We start from the raw sequence: 18,738 nt of genomic DNA on the forward strand, positions 1-18,738 counted from the left end.
CACAGCATCCGCTCAAATAGTCAAACGCAGCCTCTCTTTTGATTAATAACTAAAATACAACTAGATCCTCGCATAGTCCAAGCCCGTCAGTCCTACAGCATCTATGTCAAGCTACAGTGTTAATGCAAGGACTGTCACAGTCTCCGCTCTCTACGTTTGACGCTGGGCTGCTCTGTGTGTGCGGCTGGAGCAGGGGGCGGAGCTGGGGCTCAGGGTGAGTGCTCTGAGGGACAAAACCTCAGAGGAAAAACGGCTGAATCTGTGTATTTTGGAAATAAATTCCAATAAAACAAATTTTTATTTTTCAATGAACATTTGTATTACTGTATTGGAATTATCTGTGTGACGTCATAGTTGCCATTATCAGTGACCAATATTATAGATCTCTACTAAATACACCCTAAAAATACACAAGCATACATTGAAGCTGCTGGCTTTCAGTAGTAATTCAGCTCTGCTCGTGAATGCTAACAAGCCCCGAGATACAGGGAATCATTTTCAACTAATCAGGAGAATTCTTTGATTTCATCTACCATTACTGTATGGAGAATGGAGGCACTCAAAAATATACCTACAATTGTATTGTATTTAATTCAATTATTGTCTTTAATTGTTTTGGCCAAACTGCCTCGAAATATGATTTTAATTAAAACATAAAATACTCTTCTGGTTTGAGGTCATAAAAAATTACTAATATTTCAATTCCACATGTAAAAACTGCTCTGCGATACATACTGTTGTTAGTGACAATTTCAATTACCATGGTGGAGTATTCTCCCACCAACGGGAGGGTAGCCAGCTCAAACAATTTCTTTTTTATTGTACTCTTTCAGCCATTGGTTCTTGTCTTATTTACTGTATAATAAAGGAAGTTACAGTCTTCTTTTAGTCCTTATACTTTTATGTTATGTGCGCCTGAGACAGTAATAAGCTTTACGAGTATGGCCGATGGGGAGGTGGCTGTTTCCTCTCAGCAGGACTTATCATTACATGTGAGTGTGGGCCCTGTTGAGCTCCGCGGGGGTATTGTAGCTCTACACTGGCAGATCTATGACACGCAGCAGCAGATGTCCAGCCTCTCCGACACTGAGACAAGTGGAGTGTGTGGAGTGATGTCACTTTACACAAGGCGCTGTGGCATTTGGCTTCTGTTACACATCACATATTGATCGTTTGTGTGAGGCTGGCTGCTCCCTTGAATCCATGCCTTGTTGTTTCTTCTACTGGTACATGATTTAAAAGCTCTAAAAAACTGTAGAATAAGTGTGGGGCTAAATCGTTAATATGGAACTGTTTGACATTTCCACACTATAGCACGTATATACCTAACCTTCTTCAAAAAATGATTACTTCATGTTGTATTGGCCTTTGATATGCTCTATTGCAGTTAAACAATTAAACTACAGCGATTAGTTCTCTATACTAGAATAGTTATGAATCAAAATGATCTTCAGATTGGTTCCTTGTTATTTGCAATATTTGTGACAAGACAGACCTATATGACAACCAAACATAATCTATTAATTTACTGAAGGCTGTGAGAGGGGCTGTTTTTTCCACAGATCCAGTAAAATAAATGAGCTCAGGCCCCGGTAATTGTCCCATCCCTAGCCATTACTCTGTTCAATAGGGACATGCATGATATTGCATTGAACTGTCATCTTTACAGCGTAGTGTGTATTGGTTTCACATCAGACTGACAAGCTAGCATATTAGTTACATGTTCTTCAATTTGTCCTTGAATTATGTATTTATAAAAGGAAATTGACATATATGTTTTTCACAGTCATTTCTAGATAAACTGCAGCATTACTGACCCTGATATAATCTACTAATATAAAAAAGTTGTTTATTTATTTCTGAACATGATTCTTGTATTTTGCAGAAAAATAAACATTTCATTTATGTGACTGGATTCTGACTAAATATTAAAAATGTCATAAACGCCAAGTCGGAACAAAGCCACAGGCAAAAGCTGCTTAATTACCGAAATGCATCTGCAGTATCAGCACTTCTCTACAATTAGCTGTGAACAAAAGCCTAATTAAGCTCGATAACTTTCTGATGCTGACAGTATATTCAATTAGCACTGAGGTAGGTGGCATTCCCTGTCTTTTATTTGCGTTCCTGCAGACTTTGTGTTGTGCTAAGCCGTGTCCAGACACTTGACCTGTGTACGGCCCGGTCCCCTCTGTGTTGTGTTGTGTTGTGTTGTTTTGTAAATCAATGTACTCTCACTACATTGGTTTTAAAAACGATGCTCTTCCACTGGCAGCAGTTTCATTTATGCTGCAAGGTTACATGCTTTTCACCATTCACCACCAGCTTTTGTTACAAAATTATTTTTACTATGACACCTTTGTTTGCTAAATACTTTGACACGCTACTCTGAAAGACTTGCATCCCTTTTAAATAGTTAAATAATAAAAAATAGCAGTTATGTGATGAGCAGTCCAGTCCAATAATAAATATTTTTAAACTTTTCTTTGTTGTGAGCAGGATACTATTATTACGGCGATACCACTGAGACCGCCCTTAGCTACTCCAAAAAAACGACTCTAGTTCCCGACTCTGAAATGCAATCCAGTGCCGTCTCCGTGGATCCCGAGTTCTTATCAGCGCCTCCAGGACGAGAAGCTGTCAATACAACAACCACAGAGAAAAAGAACGCCATTCCATCCCCCTCGTGCCTCGTGTCAATGCCCGCCGATCTCCACACACACAAGTGCATTTGGTCAGACAGCAATTAAAAACCGGGGCCCTCTGGTGGGGTGGAGGGCGCCTGTCAACCACAGATCTATAAACCTGATTTCCATCCATTCACCTCATCCCATTGACACGTCAGGCATTGACTGTGTGGACTGCATGCTCGCTTGTAATTATAATCGTCTATGCCAGAGATGCATTACTTATGACAAGGAAGAATTGAGCTGTTATGCATGTGATCCTGTCAAACAATGAGCTGCCCGATAAATAGCTGCGGCAGCATTGAGATTTTTTTCCTCTCAGGTCTGAGTGACAGAGATGCTGTGCTTGGTGAAAATCTAGAAAATGGAATGTCACAAGAATCTAGTGTGAACAATAATGAGCACAAAATGCACAGAGCCGCAATACATGTTGGTGGATATAAAAGCATTAGCCAGCATATGTACTGCAACCCACTGTGCTTATAGGGTTATTTTCTATCTTAACGGGTGGTACATCACAGTCCTCTTCTGGAGTTGGTACAGTGGGCGCAATGCACTGGCCGTGGGCAGCACTGTGTAAACATGTATTCATGCTGTACATATAGAAGTGTGTCTTATTGTTGTTCAAGGAATTGTAAACAGGTTCTAGTATCTACAGTATGCCATGTAAGTTAATTATTGGACCATCTACAACTCAAATGTCATCATATAAGCCTAATACTACGTTGTTCAGCTAGCATATGTTGAACGATAAGTTGATATAGTAATCATTGTGACAGGCCTATTTAGAGCCCTATTTGTTTACGCTCAGAGAATCGATAAAAAATATTTATGGACTCCTCAACACTTAACATAAGTTCCAGCTTGCTATTTGATATTTTTCCAATGCTTTCATAAAACCTAGCTAACCTTGCTATGGTAAAGTTCTTACTACATATGACTTTAACTTTCAACTTGTTTCAAAGGTCTAATTAAAATATCAGTCTGTTACCTTTGTAGAGGTCTATACTGTACCTTGCAGCTCCTGACAAAGGTCTTCATTTTACCGAGAAAATCCAAAAAATCCATTTGTATACTCGGTGGACTCTCGAAGCATTCTCAGACCACTAATGATGGCCAGGGAGAGGGAGAGTGGAGCTGGGCGAGCTAACAAGCGAGCCCGCCACAATCCACTTAGAGGTCGCCCTATAACAAGCATCTTCATGGGCAAATCCTAGGTCAAACTTTAACAAGAGAAAGGCGGCCAAATGGTGCTGTGGAGGCAACCATAAGCCACAACGGTGTCAGACGCAGTGCAGAATTTATTGAATGGCTGCGGGGAGAGAGGATAACTGCGTGTTATGAGGGTCGTATATCCCGGTCTGACCCCTTGTTTATGGCTTAGCTGTGAGACTTAATGAATGTTTTACACACAATAGTAGGTGCAAAAGTGGTAACAAGGAGAGAAACACACTAGCATCTGGCGGATAATTGGAACATCATTTTGTACGAAAAATGTCTAGAGTTTTATATATTGTTTTAACACTTGAGGAAATAAAAAGCTCTCAAACCGCAATTAGGCTTTGCTTGAAATAGAGAAGGTGAAGAAAGCAGCCCAGCAGGACGTTGAAAAAGGGTCTCTTGGCGCTGTGGTAAATGAGCATTCGTCTCTCCTTCTCCTTCAGCGCTGTGTTGTGGGAGACGTTTCCACCGTGCTCCAAAAACCCAGAAAATGCACTTAACTTTCATTTACTGATATCCCACCGCCCTCGCTCATTAAACATTCATGCCCGCAACGCCAGCTACTCCAAAAGGTGTGCAGGACATTTAATACTTAACGCGGCAAAGAAGATGAATGCGGCTGAAAGGATGGCACAGATCTGCACGCTGGTTTCCACTACATCAAAATGACAGCGGATAATGGCACAAGAAGGTAACCTGGTCACGGCGTATTGTGATCCACTCCGGAGGGATTTGAACTACAAGACACACAATCGAACAGCACCGTCCACCTTTCATCTTTACAGCACAGTGCTTCTGTTCAAATGTCCACAGCCTTTAAATTGGTTAAGGGAATGTTTTAGTCATATAAAGTTTAAGAAATGAAAAGACTTGCCTTTCGTTTTTCATCAAACTAGGTGACTTATGAGTACTGATACATAATGTATGTATTAATTTTACAAAGAGCTGTTGTATCACACCAAGTTCTCTAAGTTTGTGACAGGTATTTTGAAAGCAGTACATTAAAACATATTTCTGTTATAAATGTGTCTTGTCAGACAGATCGAACTTGCAATAGGCCGTAACAAATATGGAGACTGTCAGTTAACTGAATACAGTCACTTACAAAGTAAGTACCATTTACTCTGCAACAGCATTAAAAGATATGGATTGCACAATGTTCTTTGTTATGGTCAGCTCCTCTAGCTTCTGTATAAAGCTATTTATAGGCTCTATTGTGAGTGTTGATATAGGCCAAGGATTAGACTCACAGAAGTAATAAAGCACTATGTACACTGGTCCTTTTTATTCTTCAAACATCAAAGGACAGCCTGCAAACTCAACAAATTCCCATTACAGCAGCCTGGAAAAATGGAGGTTATGCTCTTCAACCTTGGATATTTATGTTTGTGTCAGAGCGATGTTTAAGAGAAGCATGATATTGTGGCGGATATGTTATTTATGGCGGGCAGGGGTGACTTCCACCATCTGTTTGTGAAGCAACAGGCTGAGCAGACGCTGCCAGTAAAAGGCACAAAGTCCCCGGGCTTATCTTGGTGGAGGTGTGCCGCTGCTCCTCAGCACCAGCGAGGTGGAACGATAAACATAATTAAATTGAGTTGGATTACACAAAATGGATGAGATCAGTTGGGAAGGCGGAGAAGCTAATCCAGTGCAATCCTTTCTATAGAGGTGCCAACCACACAAAACCACATAAATATCCACTCCAAAGTCATACGTGATGCTCTCCAGTGCAGTGGAGAGCTAGGATGAACTGCTCGTTATTGGGAGATCCTGAAAACTCTGAAACATCCTGATACTGCTTCTGGGTCAGAACCTTTCACTGTTAAACTGGTTATTAGTTTCAAGTTTAGTTCAATCTTTGTAATAGACCAAATTATTAACTTTTTCATTTACCTATACAACCATTCATTCAGGTCAGATATAAAGCCTCTAGATAAACTCAAAAAAAAGATTTTCTAATTTATAAGCAATTCACCAAAAAGTTTATTTTCAGATATCAGCCCATTTTATACTGTAAAAGGAGATTTATAAACCAATTCAGTGCATGTATTACATTAAAAGATTGTTATGGTTACTAGCTATTACGTAATTGTATCAAAAGTCATTATACTAAAACATCAAGATATAGCAGTTCAAATGTCAGTGCATTAGACTAATCATAAGAAATGCCTGATATATGCCTGACACAAGGTCGGTCAAGTATATTACATGAACTACATGGTCAAATGTTGTATTTTCTATTTTCCTTTAAGTCATTAAAACTGTTTATTTATTAACTACACATCAACGAGAGCACAAAAGCCCTCTTTCCATGCGATTTCTTCAACTCCCATTCCATTTCATACAAGGTTTTCTTGTCCTGCCTTCAGACTGCATTTTCACTTTCATACCTGACTGAAGTACAATCCCCATACAAATAACCTTTCCTCGGGGGCAAGAAACTCCTGTTCCTTTCCTTTGGCTCTGCTGGTTTATGACATCAAAGTGTCAGCAAATTTGGGTAGTCAGGAGAGTATATGACACATGACAAATTCAAAATACATTTCGAGGACTTAATTCAGTTCAAAAAGCAGTAAATTGTGATTATTGTGAGAGTCAATATTGCCAAATCGTTTATATATATATATATATATATATATATATATATATATATATATATATATATATATATATATATATATATAGGGCAGCCTTAGTTCCATAATTCTTATTTCCAACCTATAGAGATGTACATTAAGGGCAGAGAGCATATGTCCTTCTCAGAGACATGACATAGTGTTGGCTTTCAGCATACTGGGGCCTAAACAAGTGCACTTTGCATTATTTAAGCTGCTCTGGCTGGCCGGCTTAATTGAGAGTCTCCTCTTGGACAGCCATGCTAGCAGATCGCTCAAGGCAGGCCCTCAGCCACATGGAAGGGAAAATGTACAGCCTTGTGGCTTCTGAAATATGAATGCAGCGTTTACACCTTGGGTAGACGTGCTACATGGAAATAGAGGAGTCCCGACATTAAATCAACAAGCCGAGCCCTGGGCGAGCTGCACCAGGTGGAGTTTGGATCCTGCAATATGGAGATGTGCTGACGGACGCAGCGCACACATGCAAAAGACTAATAAGACGACACCTGGAGAATAATGCAGTCATTAAGTCTCTCTGCTGCCAGTGTCTCAAGGAGGAAATCTGGAAAGAGCGGAGCAAAGAAATGTTATACCCTCCAGGATGAAACGCTACACTTGTTTCAATCAGGCATATGGCGAATATTAATTACTTTCAGGGGCCAAAATGTGTCTATTTCCAAAGAGTGTTAGCAAAATTATTCTAAGAATTTCCAAGTTTGTATAATTTTCAATTTTCTATAAGCATTACTTACATGTTCAAATGTGCATCTTTAACTCCAAGGAAAAATAGTTTGACTGCTAAAAAGACAGCTGGAATTCAAATCCTTGAACTGTGTAGAGCAGCAGCACATACCCAGGACATCGGTGGTATTGTCTGGCTAAAATCTAGCTATGTTAGTTTGATGATTTTCTTCTGTTCTGGTTATATCAAGTACACCAAGTTCTTATGTCCATTCAACATTCACTGCAATAACACGTAAATTAAGACGTATGCTTGAAAAGTTAAAAAATTCTTCTGGCTCCAATCACTACATATGCAAGCCAACTAGACCAACAACTGTTCTAAATGAGGGAGATTTTCTTTTGTATTATAATGCAATTCCACAGTCCAGGCTGAGAAAACTCAATACACATACTTGACTGCACACCTAGGATTTGGTCTGTTTATTGTATTTCAGACACACATCACTTTGGCCTGTTTCCATTGGTTCTGAAAACTCAATTATGTCAAGCAAATGCTCTAACTGATATGATATACTGGCAATGACTCTTGACGATAAGTACTGCATGCATTTGCCGGCATGAGGAGAAACACACATGACATTTTAACTGCACTGAACCAGCCGTATATCAGAGTGGCTCTCGAGGTAAATCACAGCATCTTCAGCTCATTATGCGGCGCTCAGAACATGTATTCCACATTAGCGGACAAAGGAATCAATGCATGTGATGTGTGGCGTCTGTAAACGAGGGGCTGTTAGCTTTTACAGCCAGGGTTTGGCTTTGTTATTCCTGGCCTACATTTCACCCCTGGGTTCCGGTGGGACAGAGCCGGTGCAGCACTAACAGGGCTATAGTCTTCAGTGTGTCTGAATGCTGCGGCTGTACAAAAGCTGTCAGTCTGGCTTTCCATAGTTCAGAGTGGCGTTCACTACATTGGTTTCAGAAAATGTCAGTAGCTATAGACAACCCTTGACAGTTAAATTATTTACACTAGTGGAAGCAGTAAGGCTGCATGATTAATCGCAATTTAATCACAATCGTAATTTGAATGGATGTGTTTGTCACCATAATTTCCTCCTCAAACAACAACATATCCTGTCTTTTTCACATTAAAAAAGGCTAACCTTGTAGTTTAGAGCTGTACAAACATGTTCTGAAATGTGACTGTTATATTAATCTAATCTTTCAGTTTTTTTGTCAATTCTTCTGGACATGTTTAAAAAGTGAACTTAAAACAGAATCCTTTTATTAAAGCATAAATCGAAAATAGCAGTCACAATCGTCACTAGATGGAATATTTCCCCCAAATTGTGCAGCCCGAGGGAGCGGTATATGATATTTGATGATATGATATTGCTGCTTCTGCTCTTTGTAAGGGCAACAGTTGTCAGTCAAAATGATACAGTACCAGAACAGGAACATTACAGTGAGAGCTGAGTTAGTAATATATTTTCTATCGATAAACTGCTTTTTCCAGCATAATTTCAGTTTTCATAAAAATAACTTGAATCTCTTTTTGTCCCAGCTATTCATGGGTTTCAGCTTCCTGTTAGATGCAACATTTTGAGGACTTCATCACATTCAAAAATCATATTTTGTTTCAAATTGTTGATCACTATGGCAACAGTCATACATTCTCATTATTCTGAAACCCATGGAGAGCTAATGGCTACCTACAAATTGCAGTATGCCATTCAAGTTTGTTTAAAAGCAAAACAATTGTTATGAGAATTCAACAGAAAAACATTATTCAATTACCGGTAGGTACATTTATGGAGAAAATTCTAACCCCTATAAATTGTAAATCCCCACTACAGCGAATAGTTTGTGATTGGCACTATAGTTGTTTACTCAACCAAATCCTATCTCAGCGCATATTTTGTCTATTCTAACCCAGACAATGGCATACCTTGTGGACGTACATACCTGGATAAAAATACCGCATTGTCTGTAATATCCAATGAAATGCAGATGTGGTACAATTGTAAGCAGTGGGTTTTGTTATTCGTTTGCATCTCACTGCACACTTTAATACAATGCAAACAATGCTGAGATCTCCTGCTGGGGAATGTCCAATTAAAAAGCACTAGACTTGCAGGATATACGCGGCAGCGGGCGAGGTTATAGCATCTAAGCAGAGGTCCGGCAACATTCACCTCGGCTCCATTCTGCTTCTATACGGTCCAGAACAGAGGGATCAGAGATTAAACAAGACTATGCATGAGATCTGCTAATGTTTACCAACTCTTCAAAGGCACTTCAAAGACAAGAGTGAATTTAGTATAGGTTCTGTACTATATAAAATACCCAGCATTGTGAAGATTAAGAGTATAAAGTGAGCAGTCCAATCATGTCAGTGCTATCGCAGAGCTGGACAGACTCAACAAACTGAACAGTGTGTTTTTGGAGATGTGCATGTATATTTTAGTGTGTGAATCTGAATAGATTAACAATGTATGGACACCAACTGCAGCTATTTTTGATTGTGACGTTTGCATAACTATGGCATATTCATGGAACATTTACACCCATTTAAGCCTCTATCTTCCAAATTTAAGTTAGGAGTGACTGACAGGGCTAACCAATAAGAGAAACGCATTGTCTGTGTCAAAACAAACATGGCGGTTTACAGATAAAACAGGAAAAAAAAATAAGGCAAGGACTGAGAAATAGCGCAGATTTTTGCAGAATCAACAAGTGAAGCACTAAACTCTTATTTACCTCAATTAAAATAAGTTGTATATTTTGTTCTGAATGATTTGAGAGATATATGCTACAAATTAGTGGCTGTGTTTGAACCGTCCCACATGGACGTTCTTTTTCACACTCGATGGTCCGATTCCAGACTATTCTGGCAGGGTAACCAAACTTCAGGTGAGCTAAGCACATGTAGTCTATGATGCTAACTGTGAGGAAGCGGCCCGATGTGGTTGAAGTTGGAGGCAGACTCAGAAAAATTCCCTAAATTATCAAAACTTATTTCAATCACCATGGTAATGAGTGGAAAAAAATAATACATATGTACAAAAAATAACTGTGCTCAACTTAAGCAAAAAGCAACAGAACTTAAGAAATTGAGGAAGCACCCCACATGTTACACCGAAAGACTAGATTTCCCTCCTTATATACCCTTTGAAACCAGAAGCACATTCTCCAGGTAAACACCATTTACTTCTCAGGTACGGTAGGTACAACTTTAGCAGGATCTCATACTACACTGCGGACTTATGAGGGCCTAAGTCCTTTGAACTCAAAATTGTTTAAAATAAAACTATAAACACAAACATTGAAACAAATAAGAAAAAGAACTTAACCCAGTTTTCCGATCCACATGGTCCAGCCCATGGCCACTGCCAAGCCTTTAAAAATGGCCGACATAGGACACGCCCTCACTTTGTATGGACCATGTGGAGATTCAGTTAAGAGTAGATGGATGTTTTAAATTGAACTGACAAAATACAGTATACCCAAATAAAATATCTTTAAAGTCACAGGTCTGTGTGATGGTTAAATTAAAGGTAAATTAACTGATAAACAAAACAAACCCAGGATAGTTCTGTTTAGTTGTATACTGAAAAATTATTGGAAATAACCAAATGTGTGAATAAACAAAATTATGGTGTTGTTAAAGGGGTAAAGCCCCACTTTGTCAAACTAACAAAACGTATTTAGATCACTATGTTAGTTTTTGTTGTTGAGAAAATTGTATATTAGCCAAAAACAAGGTACTGACATGTTTTATAAGTTTCACTTTCATTTTTGATGCTCTGAGTCTCCCCTCCTTTTGCTCTCTGTGCAAAGTCACTCCCCCTTTAGAGCACTAGCACACACAAACGTGTCGCTCGCTAATAAAACCATGACACTGCATCAGTTAAAGAAGAGAAGCATTTTGGATCCACCCCATCCGCTGTAGTTCTTCTCATTGAGATATCTGACCCGCCCAAACCTGAGATCAACCTGCGGATCCTTCAACACATTTAGCTCTTTACCCACCCAAATTAATACAAGGAAATTAGCATATCATTCTACATTTTTAATTAAACTAGTTATTAAATCTAAAGAGCTATTTCACTATATAAAAATGTGATAATGAACATTTCCCAGTTAATTACTTGCCCTGTCATTAAACACTTGAATCATGCAGGGGAATCTTGTGGGGTTTCACTTCTCTTAAATTGACCTAAGGCAACAACTGACAGGGTTAGCCCCACAGGAAATAAGTGTTCAGATGTATGGCAATATGATTTATGTATTAATGAGGCCAACTCGGAGTGGTGTGCTGTGGGCTAGTGTTACAGAGACTTCATGTAAATAACAGACGCACTTCTTGCTACCCGAGGTGTATGTGTACCTGGAAGGCGCTTGTTAGTATGCAACAGAGGATTTTTCACTCCCCGTTAGCTGCCGGACCGCCCTGTCTCCTGTTTTGGCTCCAGTCTGGTCCCTGGATTCGTCTGGCAGCGGCAAGGGCAGAGAAGCACAATTCCTAGGGACAACAGCTCTACCACTGATTGCACTGGGACGATGAGAATGGCTGATGTGCTCATTCAAAAGTAACACAAAAGCTCTGAAAATTAGCACTGTACCTTGCCATGTCATTATTACAAAAAGTTTGACAGAATAGTAGTGTTGATTAGACTGACGGATATTCAAAAATGGAAATGGTAGGAATTAAGTCTCACAAATCAGTAACAATTTTTTTTTTGTGAAAGTTTTTTGCCCAGAGAAAATGTATCTGTTTAATGATGCCACTAACATTTAAGCTCTTTGCGGTGTGCTTACAGTCTTAAGAATGTGTCAAATATAATAGAAACTTTGCTATTGTTTTACAGTCATAATGTAGCTAATTAATCGACTATGTTACAATGCACTCACTCCAGCTGTGTTTCATTATGATAAAAATATTGTTCTCATCCTACTCTTAGTGCTACTTAATGAGGCGATAAAAATGAACTTTTAAATGTAATGTTCTATTTCTATTGTGTTTATTGTGTTCTATATGCCATACATTTTATATTCCTTTATAGCAATTACGGGGGGAATGAAATCAGTTGTGTGAGTTTGTTTGTAAGTGATTTTATGTCAATTAAAAATAGGCAAATGTTAATTATGCTGAAGTAATTCACAAATTAATTCAATCATCAAAACCCTTTAATCCCAGGTCAATGTGTGCTCAGTTTTCAATTTCTTCCTGAGAGCAGTCTAATTAATGGACAAAGATCCTGCAATTACTGTAAATAAATAGTTCAATGATCCTCTCAAAAGGAAGCTGTTTTGTCTCTATCTGATGAAACAAGATTCTAAATTTCAATACTATGAATTATTGATAATATTGTGAAAGGGGTTTTAACAACATGCAAATTTTGGTGTATTGTATATTAAAAGAAAAAATGCTCAAAATACTGCAAAAAGAGCCAATTAAAAATAAAAAAAAAACTAATCTGGTACTTCAAGCAAAGTGATTTTTCTGATGTTTGGCAGGTATTTAGTGGGTTCTTTCAAATTTAAAATCAGCTATTGCATTTAAAGATACATTTAACACATTTCAGTTAGAACAACTATTTGAATACTAAGAGCCATTTTAATTTTGTTTTTGAAAATACTAAATCAAATCAAAAATTTAGATCAATTCTGATTGAGTGAAGTGTAATCTTGTGCATTTTTTTTCATTTGCTAAGAGATTCTTCTGTCCATCTCTCCATGGTCCCTACAATCCCCCGCCAATTGCATGATCAAGTCCAAAAACTCATCAGCAAGATGGCAAAAGAAGTGCTCTATTAAGCTGCATCATGTTCCATCTGTTGTGGAAGAGAGAGATAACAGTATTTACACTTTTTTGGAGTTGTGGCAGACGGTTTCGGCCAAATTTTGTGCACTGCAGAGTTCAGCTTACTTCATAAAATGTCATGGATTAATTTGGGTGATGGCGTCCAACTGCAGTCTTCTCCCTCGACAGAAATATCACAAACTAACTTTATTGGAACGTATGATTGGGAACTTGTGTTAGGTGAACATTTAGTTTTAGGAGACACCAGGCGCTAAGTATCCCATCATTTTTAATAAAGTATGGGAAATGGCCAATATTTGCAATAGCTCTGGTGAGGACCTAGTGTGGATGAAAGACTGAAAGAGTACGTGTGTTTGGAAAGTGTTAGCTAAATGTCTTTCACAAAGCATTAAGTATTCAGAGCTCCTCCAACGGTGGGCTTGTTCTTAAAAGAGTCTAACATAGATTTGAGCAGCGCACTAGATAACAAAGTGCTGAGTGAAACATAGCCTTATCTAGCTACAAATGAGAATACATTCACCTCATTGGTGAAAGAAACATTGGACTAGCACTAACTCTGGGCAATTTTTGTTTGCAGAACTTCAAACACTGGACACCCACAACAAGTTCTAACTAAAATGTGCTCAAAATGTCTTGGAAAACTTTGTATTTGAACAATTTTTTGCACATTACCATTCCACGGCACCAGTATATGTATGTTTTATGCATGTAGCCTCTTTTGCTAGTTTGATGTAGAATCCAAGAATCCTATAGCTAAGATGAAAACGCCTGCCTGTGCAAGTTGGATTTTGAATTCCAAGTCATGAGCAAGTCACAGAATCAACAATTAAGTTTAACCATTACATGTAAAAATTGCAGATTTAATATTATATTTACGATATTTTGCAAAATGTTGGTATGTCTTTTCCAAGATAAAATAAATGGAGGGAAAAGGCAGAATAGTAATACACATCCACAAGATATTTTAATTAATAGATTCAAGTTAATTATGTAATTAACATAATTAGATGTAAAAACACTGTAATCAGATGTAAAAACATCGTAATTAGTTGTAAAAACATCATCTTTGGTTAATCACTTGCTCACTAAGGTAAGATACCAAGAAGGATTCCTCTTAGTTTAATCACATCAAAGAAACTTTTGTTCAATGTCAAAATTTTGTACAATGTCCAGTTTCCTTTTTCTTCTATTAAGCAGTATCGTGGGTTAAGGTTAAATGTCCTCCCTTCTCCATCAGATATCCTCACTCAAAACACAATTCTTACTTTTCACTTTCTAACTGGTCCTAATTTGCATTTTAGCAGCTGTTCGACTTTGAGCTTCATACACAAAAGCCCCAATGAAAAATGTTACCTATGATATACTTCAACCCAACATACTGAGAGGTTTGGAGTGAGTGGGTAATTACATTGGAATGAAAGCTGCATAAATGAGCAACAAAAGTCCAGACTAGTCGACAATTTCAAAGTAGTGACAGAGGCAACACTTCATCCATATGCGCCACATACAGTGAGAGGAACAACGCCAACAACTCTTGGAGACGCAGCAGAGCATGTGAGTCAGCCAAGTGATAATAATACCCGATATCAGTGGCCTAAGACCTGACAAGAAGAAAAAATCCAGAGAAATCAATGGATGCTGTGTGTATACAAGTTCTAAAAAAATAGATACAACATTTAAAATCATATATTTTTGAACATGTCAGTGGCAAATGTAAACCTTTTCATCTTCAACAAAGCCTAGTGCACAAATTTACTCCAAACTTACTTGGGGCAGGAATTGGATTCTTTTTTTTCCTTGTGACAAAGGGCCCTCACACACGGTTGTTATGTTTCAAAGAAAAGAGCCTGAAGAGAAGTTTTATTCTAGCTTTGTTTATCCAGTGGATTTCACAGGGTGCCACTCCAGCATCTCTCGCACTGTCTGTAGTATTCTGCTCCCAAGGTATTGGAGCTCCAACCATCTCTTCAACAGAAAAGCACACTTTCATAGAGGATATATTCCACACAAATAAAATCTGGTCCCATGTTAATTCCTAACTACAGGAATTTGTCAGTATTTGATATAGTAATAATATATCTAATAATCTGGCCTGTTACATGCCGGGCTTGTCTAGGTTAGGTTTGGCATATAGCTTAATGTTAGCTGTGAGACTATGATGCTAAATATGTAGATTTCAGACTCAGATCTTAGTGCACAGTCTAAACACGTCCAGCATTACCATTTGACGCAACTTTAAATATGAAAGGCTAAACTAATAAGAATCATGCAAGCATTTTAGAACAGGTTTTATACATAAAAAAGAGTCAATGGAGACAGGATATATTTTTGTTTACAAGGAATATTATTTTAAATAACTGCAATCTGTATGAATTGCTAATTACAGGCATTCAACTTGCACTTTTGAATGGACTGTAATTAATCTTGCAACTCTAAGACTATAACCACAATTATCCTCAGGCCGATAAACCAGCTCTGACTCAGAGTGGACTAACCAGACTGAATTATAACTTATGCGGTTTGACAGATATTTCCATAGTATTCACAACAATTCCTCTGGTATAGTAAACTATAATGGAGTGCTACAGTTAAGCCCAAGAGTAAAGGCCACATTGAATTACACAAAACTATACAAGTGATGATACATGAGAGGCAGAGGAAGTTATAATGATCTGAAGTGTCTGATCGAGAATGCACGGGGCGACAGTAATCGCCGAAGTAATACTATGAGAAAGCATCGTTAAATAGAATCCTGACTTTGCCGGGGGAATGTTTTTAGGGAACCCTTGAGGTCTCATGTTTGGGCACAAGCTGTGAGCAGGACCGGCCTGTCAGATAGGATAAAGCAGCCCGCGCAGCAGCTGTGTCTGGGGGCTCATAGCATTAGTTCCACTGCAGCCACAGCGGCGCACGCAATGGACCAAATCTGCTTGTCTGTTACCTTTAAAAGAAACATACTGGTCCACTCTGAACCAGTGCTTCTTGAAGAATACTTAGATGCCCTGACAGTCCAAAAGTGGGGGGTGACAAGTGTAGCACCAAAAAGATTTCCAGCATCTTCAAAGCAGCAGAGGATTAATTAAACCTTGGTTCCATCCGTTTAAGAATTCCATTTCGGTCACGTCTACGAGCTTCAAAGAGGGGAAACACATGTACATTTGAATAAGAGGGTGATTATTCCGGCTCTCGCACAGCGGCTTACACATGTCTGCATGGGGATGAAGACAAGTCCAGGCTGCTAACTGAATGTCAAGTCAACTGAGCGCTAAGGTCTCGCTAATGCTCCCATCAGAAAACTTAGCAATGGCATTTGTCAAGGATTTGACTGTCAGAAAGCTAGAGCTATTTTAAATATGTAATTAATTTATGTTTTACATATTTATTTCGGGCTTTATTGTTTGCTAATAAAGTTTAAAGGCGCCAAATGCAACAGAAAAGTTAGTAATGTGTCTTTTTTTAATAAATTGTACTGTTGTTAGGCTAAAGTTAACAAGATAAGCATAGCATATTAGCAATTCAAACTTAATAAACAAGAGTTACACTTTTCTATTTCTAAAAATGCCAAATGAGACAGAGACCAGACACACAAAGCTTTTATTCTGAACCATAAGTAGACGTGCTGGTGTGGAGTAGCCTAACCAAAAGCCTAGCATAAACCATTAAAGCTAACAGTTTCCACGCGGTTGCCACGGAGACTTACCTTGGTCCAGTAGCCGCAGGGAGTGCTGAAAAGTCGGGTCCAGCGTGTCCTTCTCCGCCATAAGCTCCGGTAAGATGTTCTCGCTCCCCATTCTGGTCCTGTGCCTTTCCCTTTGCCCCAAGTAAACGAGTCAAACGTAATGCAAGTCAATTATTCAAAGCAGACAGGGAGAAAACTTAACTTGTACAGCGCCAACTTAGTAAACCTGGAACGAGAAGCGGGAATCTCAAAGGCGGGAACTGGAGTCATTCGAGCGCGCGCTACAGTGGCATGTCTTAGTTCTTATCGCTCACAAAAATGAACAAATATGACCTCGGGTGGCGGTTGTATGATCCGAAGGGCGCTGTGGTGGAGCTGGTGGTGCCGCGCTGCGCATCACAGCCGGGGGGGAAGCGGTCCGTGCGTCGTGTGGTGTGTGGCTGCCTGGTGGTGCTGGTGCTGCTGGTGGTGGAGCGGCTCTGGATGTGAACGTGCCTCCTCGCTCGTGTCCCGCGGTAAAGTGAGGAGGCAGTGAGAGCGGCGAAGGCAGCGGGAGGCACGAGGGGAGGAGCCAAGCGCACGAGCTCTCCGAGGTGCTGAAGCCCGTCATTAGCATAGCATTACCATACACCTCCTCCTCCACCTCCTCTCAGCTCAGCGCGGAAGAAGGCGGCCATTCACCACCGCCACAACACGGGCTTTTAATAATAACGCCTATCACCAGGTGTCAAAGGCAACAATGTCACAGTTTAGACGGGGAAAATGTGATGAAATGAAACTTAGACCTCCTGTTATTGTCAGGATTGTCAGTATATTGATTTACTGATTTATTTTAGGAACATATTGAAATTCCTGAAACATTTTTTCGTGCGATTTCAAATTCTAAAGCGTAATGTGGACAATACACAAATGTAATATATTGCTTATTTTCTCACAGAGGTGGAAAACCTTCTGTTTCTAATGCAGCAGTGGTCATATATCACAATAAAGGAAGATAACAGCTATGGCCTGGTCATTTTGGTTAAGGCCACATTTCTTATCTGTAGCCTCCTTTCATACAGGAATGTGTGGCCCTCCACTCTGGGAGGGTTATAAAACACTCACCTTGTTCAACTTTGCTTTTAACACCGCTTAGGAGACTCTGACTCTGCTTTAGACTCTGCTTTAGACTCTGTTCACTTGACTCTGCTTTAGCCTCTGCGTTAGACTCTGCTTTAGACTCTGTGTTAGACTCTGCTTTAGACTCTACTTTGGACTGTGCTTTAGACTCTACTTTAGCCTCTGCGTTAGACTCTGCTTTAGACTCTACTTTAGACTCTACTGTAGACTCTCCTTTAGACTCTACTTTAGATTCTGCTTTAGACTCTGCTTAAACTCTGCTTTAGACTCTACTTTAGACTCTGCTTTAGACTCTGCTTAAACTCTACTTTAGACTCTGCTTTAGACTCTACTTTAGACTCTGCTTTAGACTCTGCTTAGACTCTACTGTAGACTCTCCTTTAGACTCTACTTTAGACTCTGCTTTAGACTCTGCTTTAGACTCTGTTCACTTGACTCTGCTTTAGCCTCTGCGTTAGACTCTGCTTTAGACTCTGTGTTAGACTCTGCTTTAGACTCTGCTTTAGACTCTGCTTTAGACTCTACTTTAGACTCTCCTTTAGACTCTACTTTAGACTCTACTTTGGACTCTGCTTTAGACTCTGCTTAAACTCTGCTTTAGACTCTACTTTAGACTCTGCTTTAGACTCTGCTTAAACTCTACTTTAGACTCTGCTTTAGACTCTGTTCACTTGACTCTGCTTTAGCCTCTGCGTTAGACTCTGCTTTAGACTCTGTGTTAGACTCTGTGTTAGACTCTGCTTTAGACTCTACTTTGGACTGTGCTTTAGACTCTACTTTAGCCTCTGCGTTAGACTCTGCTTTAGACTCTACTTTAGACTCTACTGTAGACTCTCCTTTAGACTCTACTTTAGACTCTCCTTTAGACTCTACTTTAGATTCTGCTTTAGACTCTGCTTA

At 39.2% G+C, this 18,738-nt stretch overlaps 1 protein-coding gene across 1 annotated transcript in view; it reads right to left on the bottom strand.

Moving 5' to 3' along the window:
- The window catches only part of khdrbs3 (KH domain containing, RNA binding, signal transduction associated 3), a 128,695-nt gene extending 111,834 nt beyond the window's left edge, over positions 1 to 16,861 (bottom strand). The window contains exon 1 of the mRNA XM_033975260.2: positions 16,741 to 16,861. Coding sequence (XP_033831151.1) covers positions 16,741 to 16,831 — 91 coding nt within the window. The 5' untranslated portion in view covers positions 16,832 to 16,861. The remainder of the gene's footprint in view (positions 1 to 16,740) is intronic.
- Positions 16,862 to 18,738: the final 1,877 nt, after the last annotated feature.

This window comes from Periophthalmus magnuspinnatus, chromosome 11 (assembly GCF_009829125.3).
Source record: "Periophthalmus magnuspinnatus isolate fPerMag1 chromosome 11, fPerMag1.2.pri, whole genome shotgun sequence".
NCBI classification, from domain to species: domain Eukaryota; kingdom Metazoa; phylum Chordata; class Actinopteri; order Gobiiformes; family Gobiidae; genus Periophthalmus; species Periophthalmus magnuspinnatus.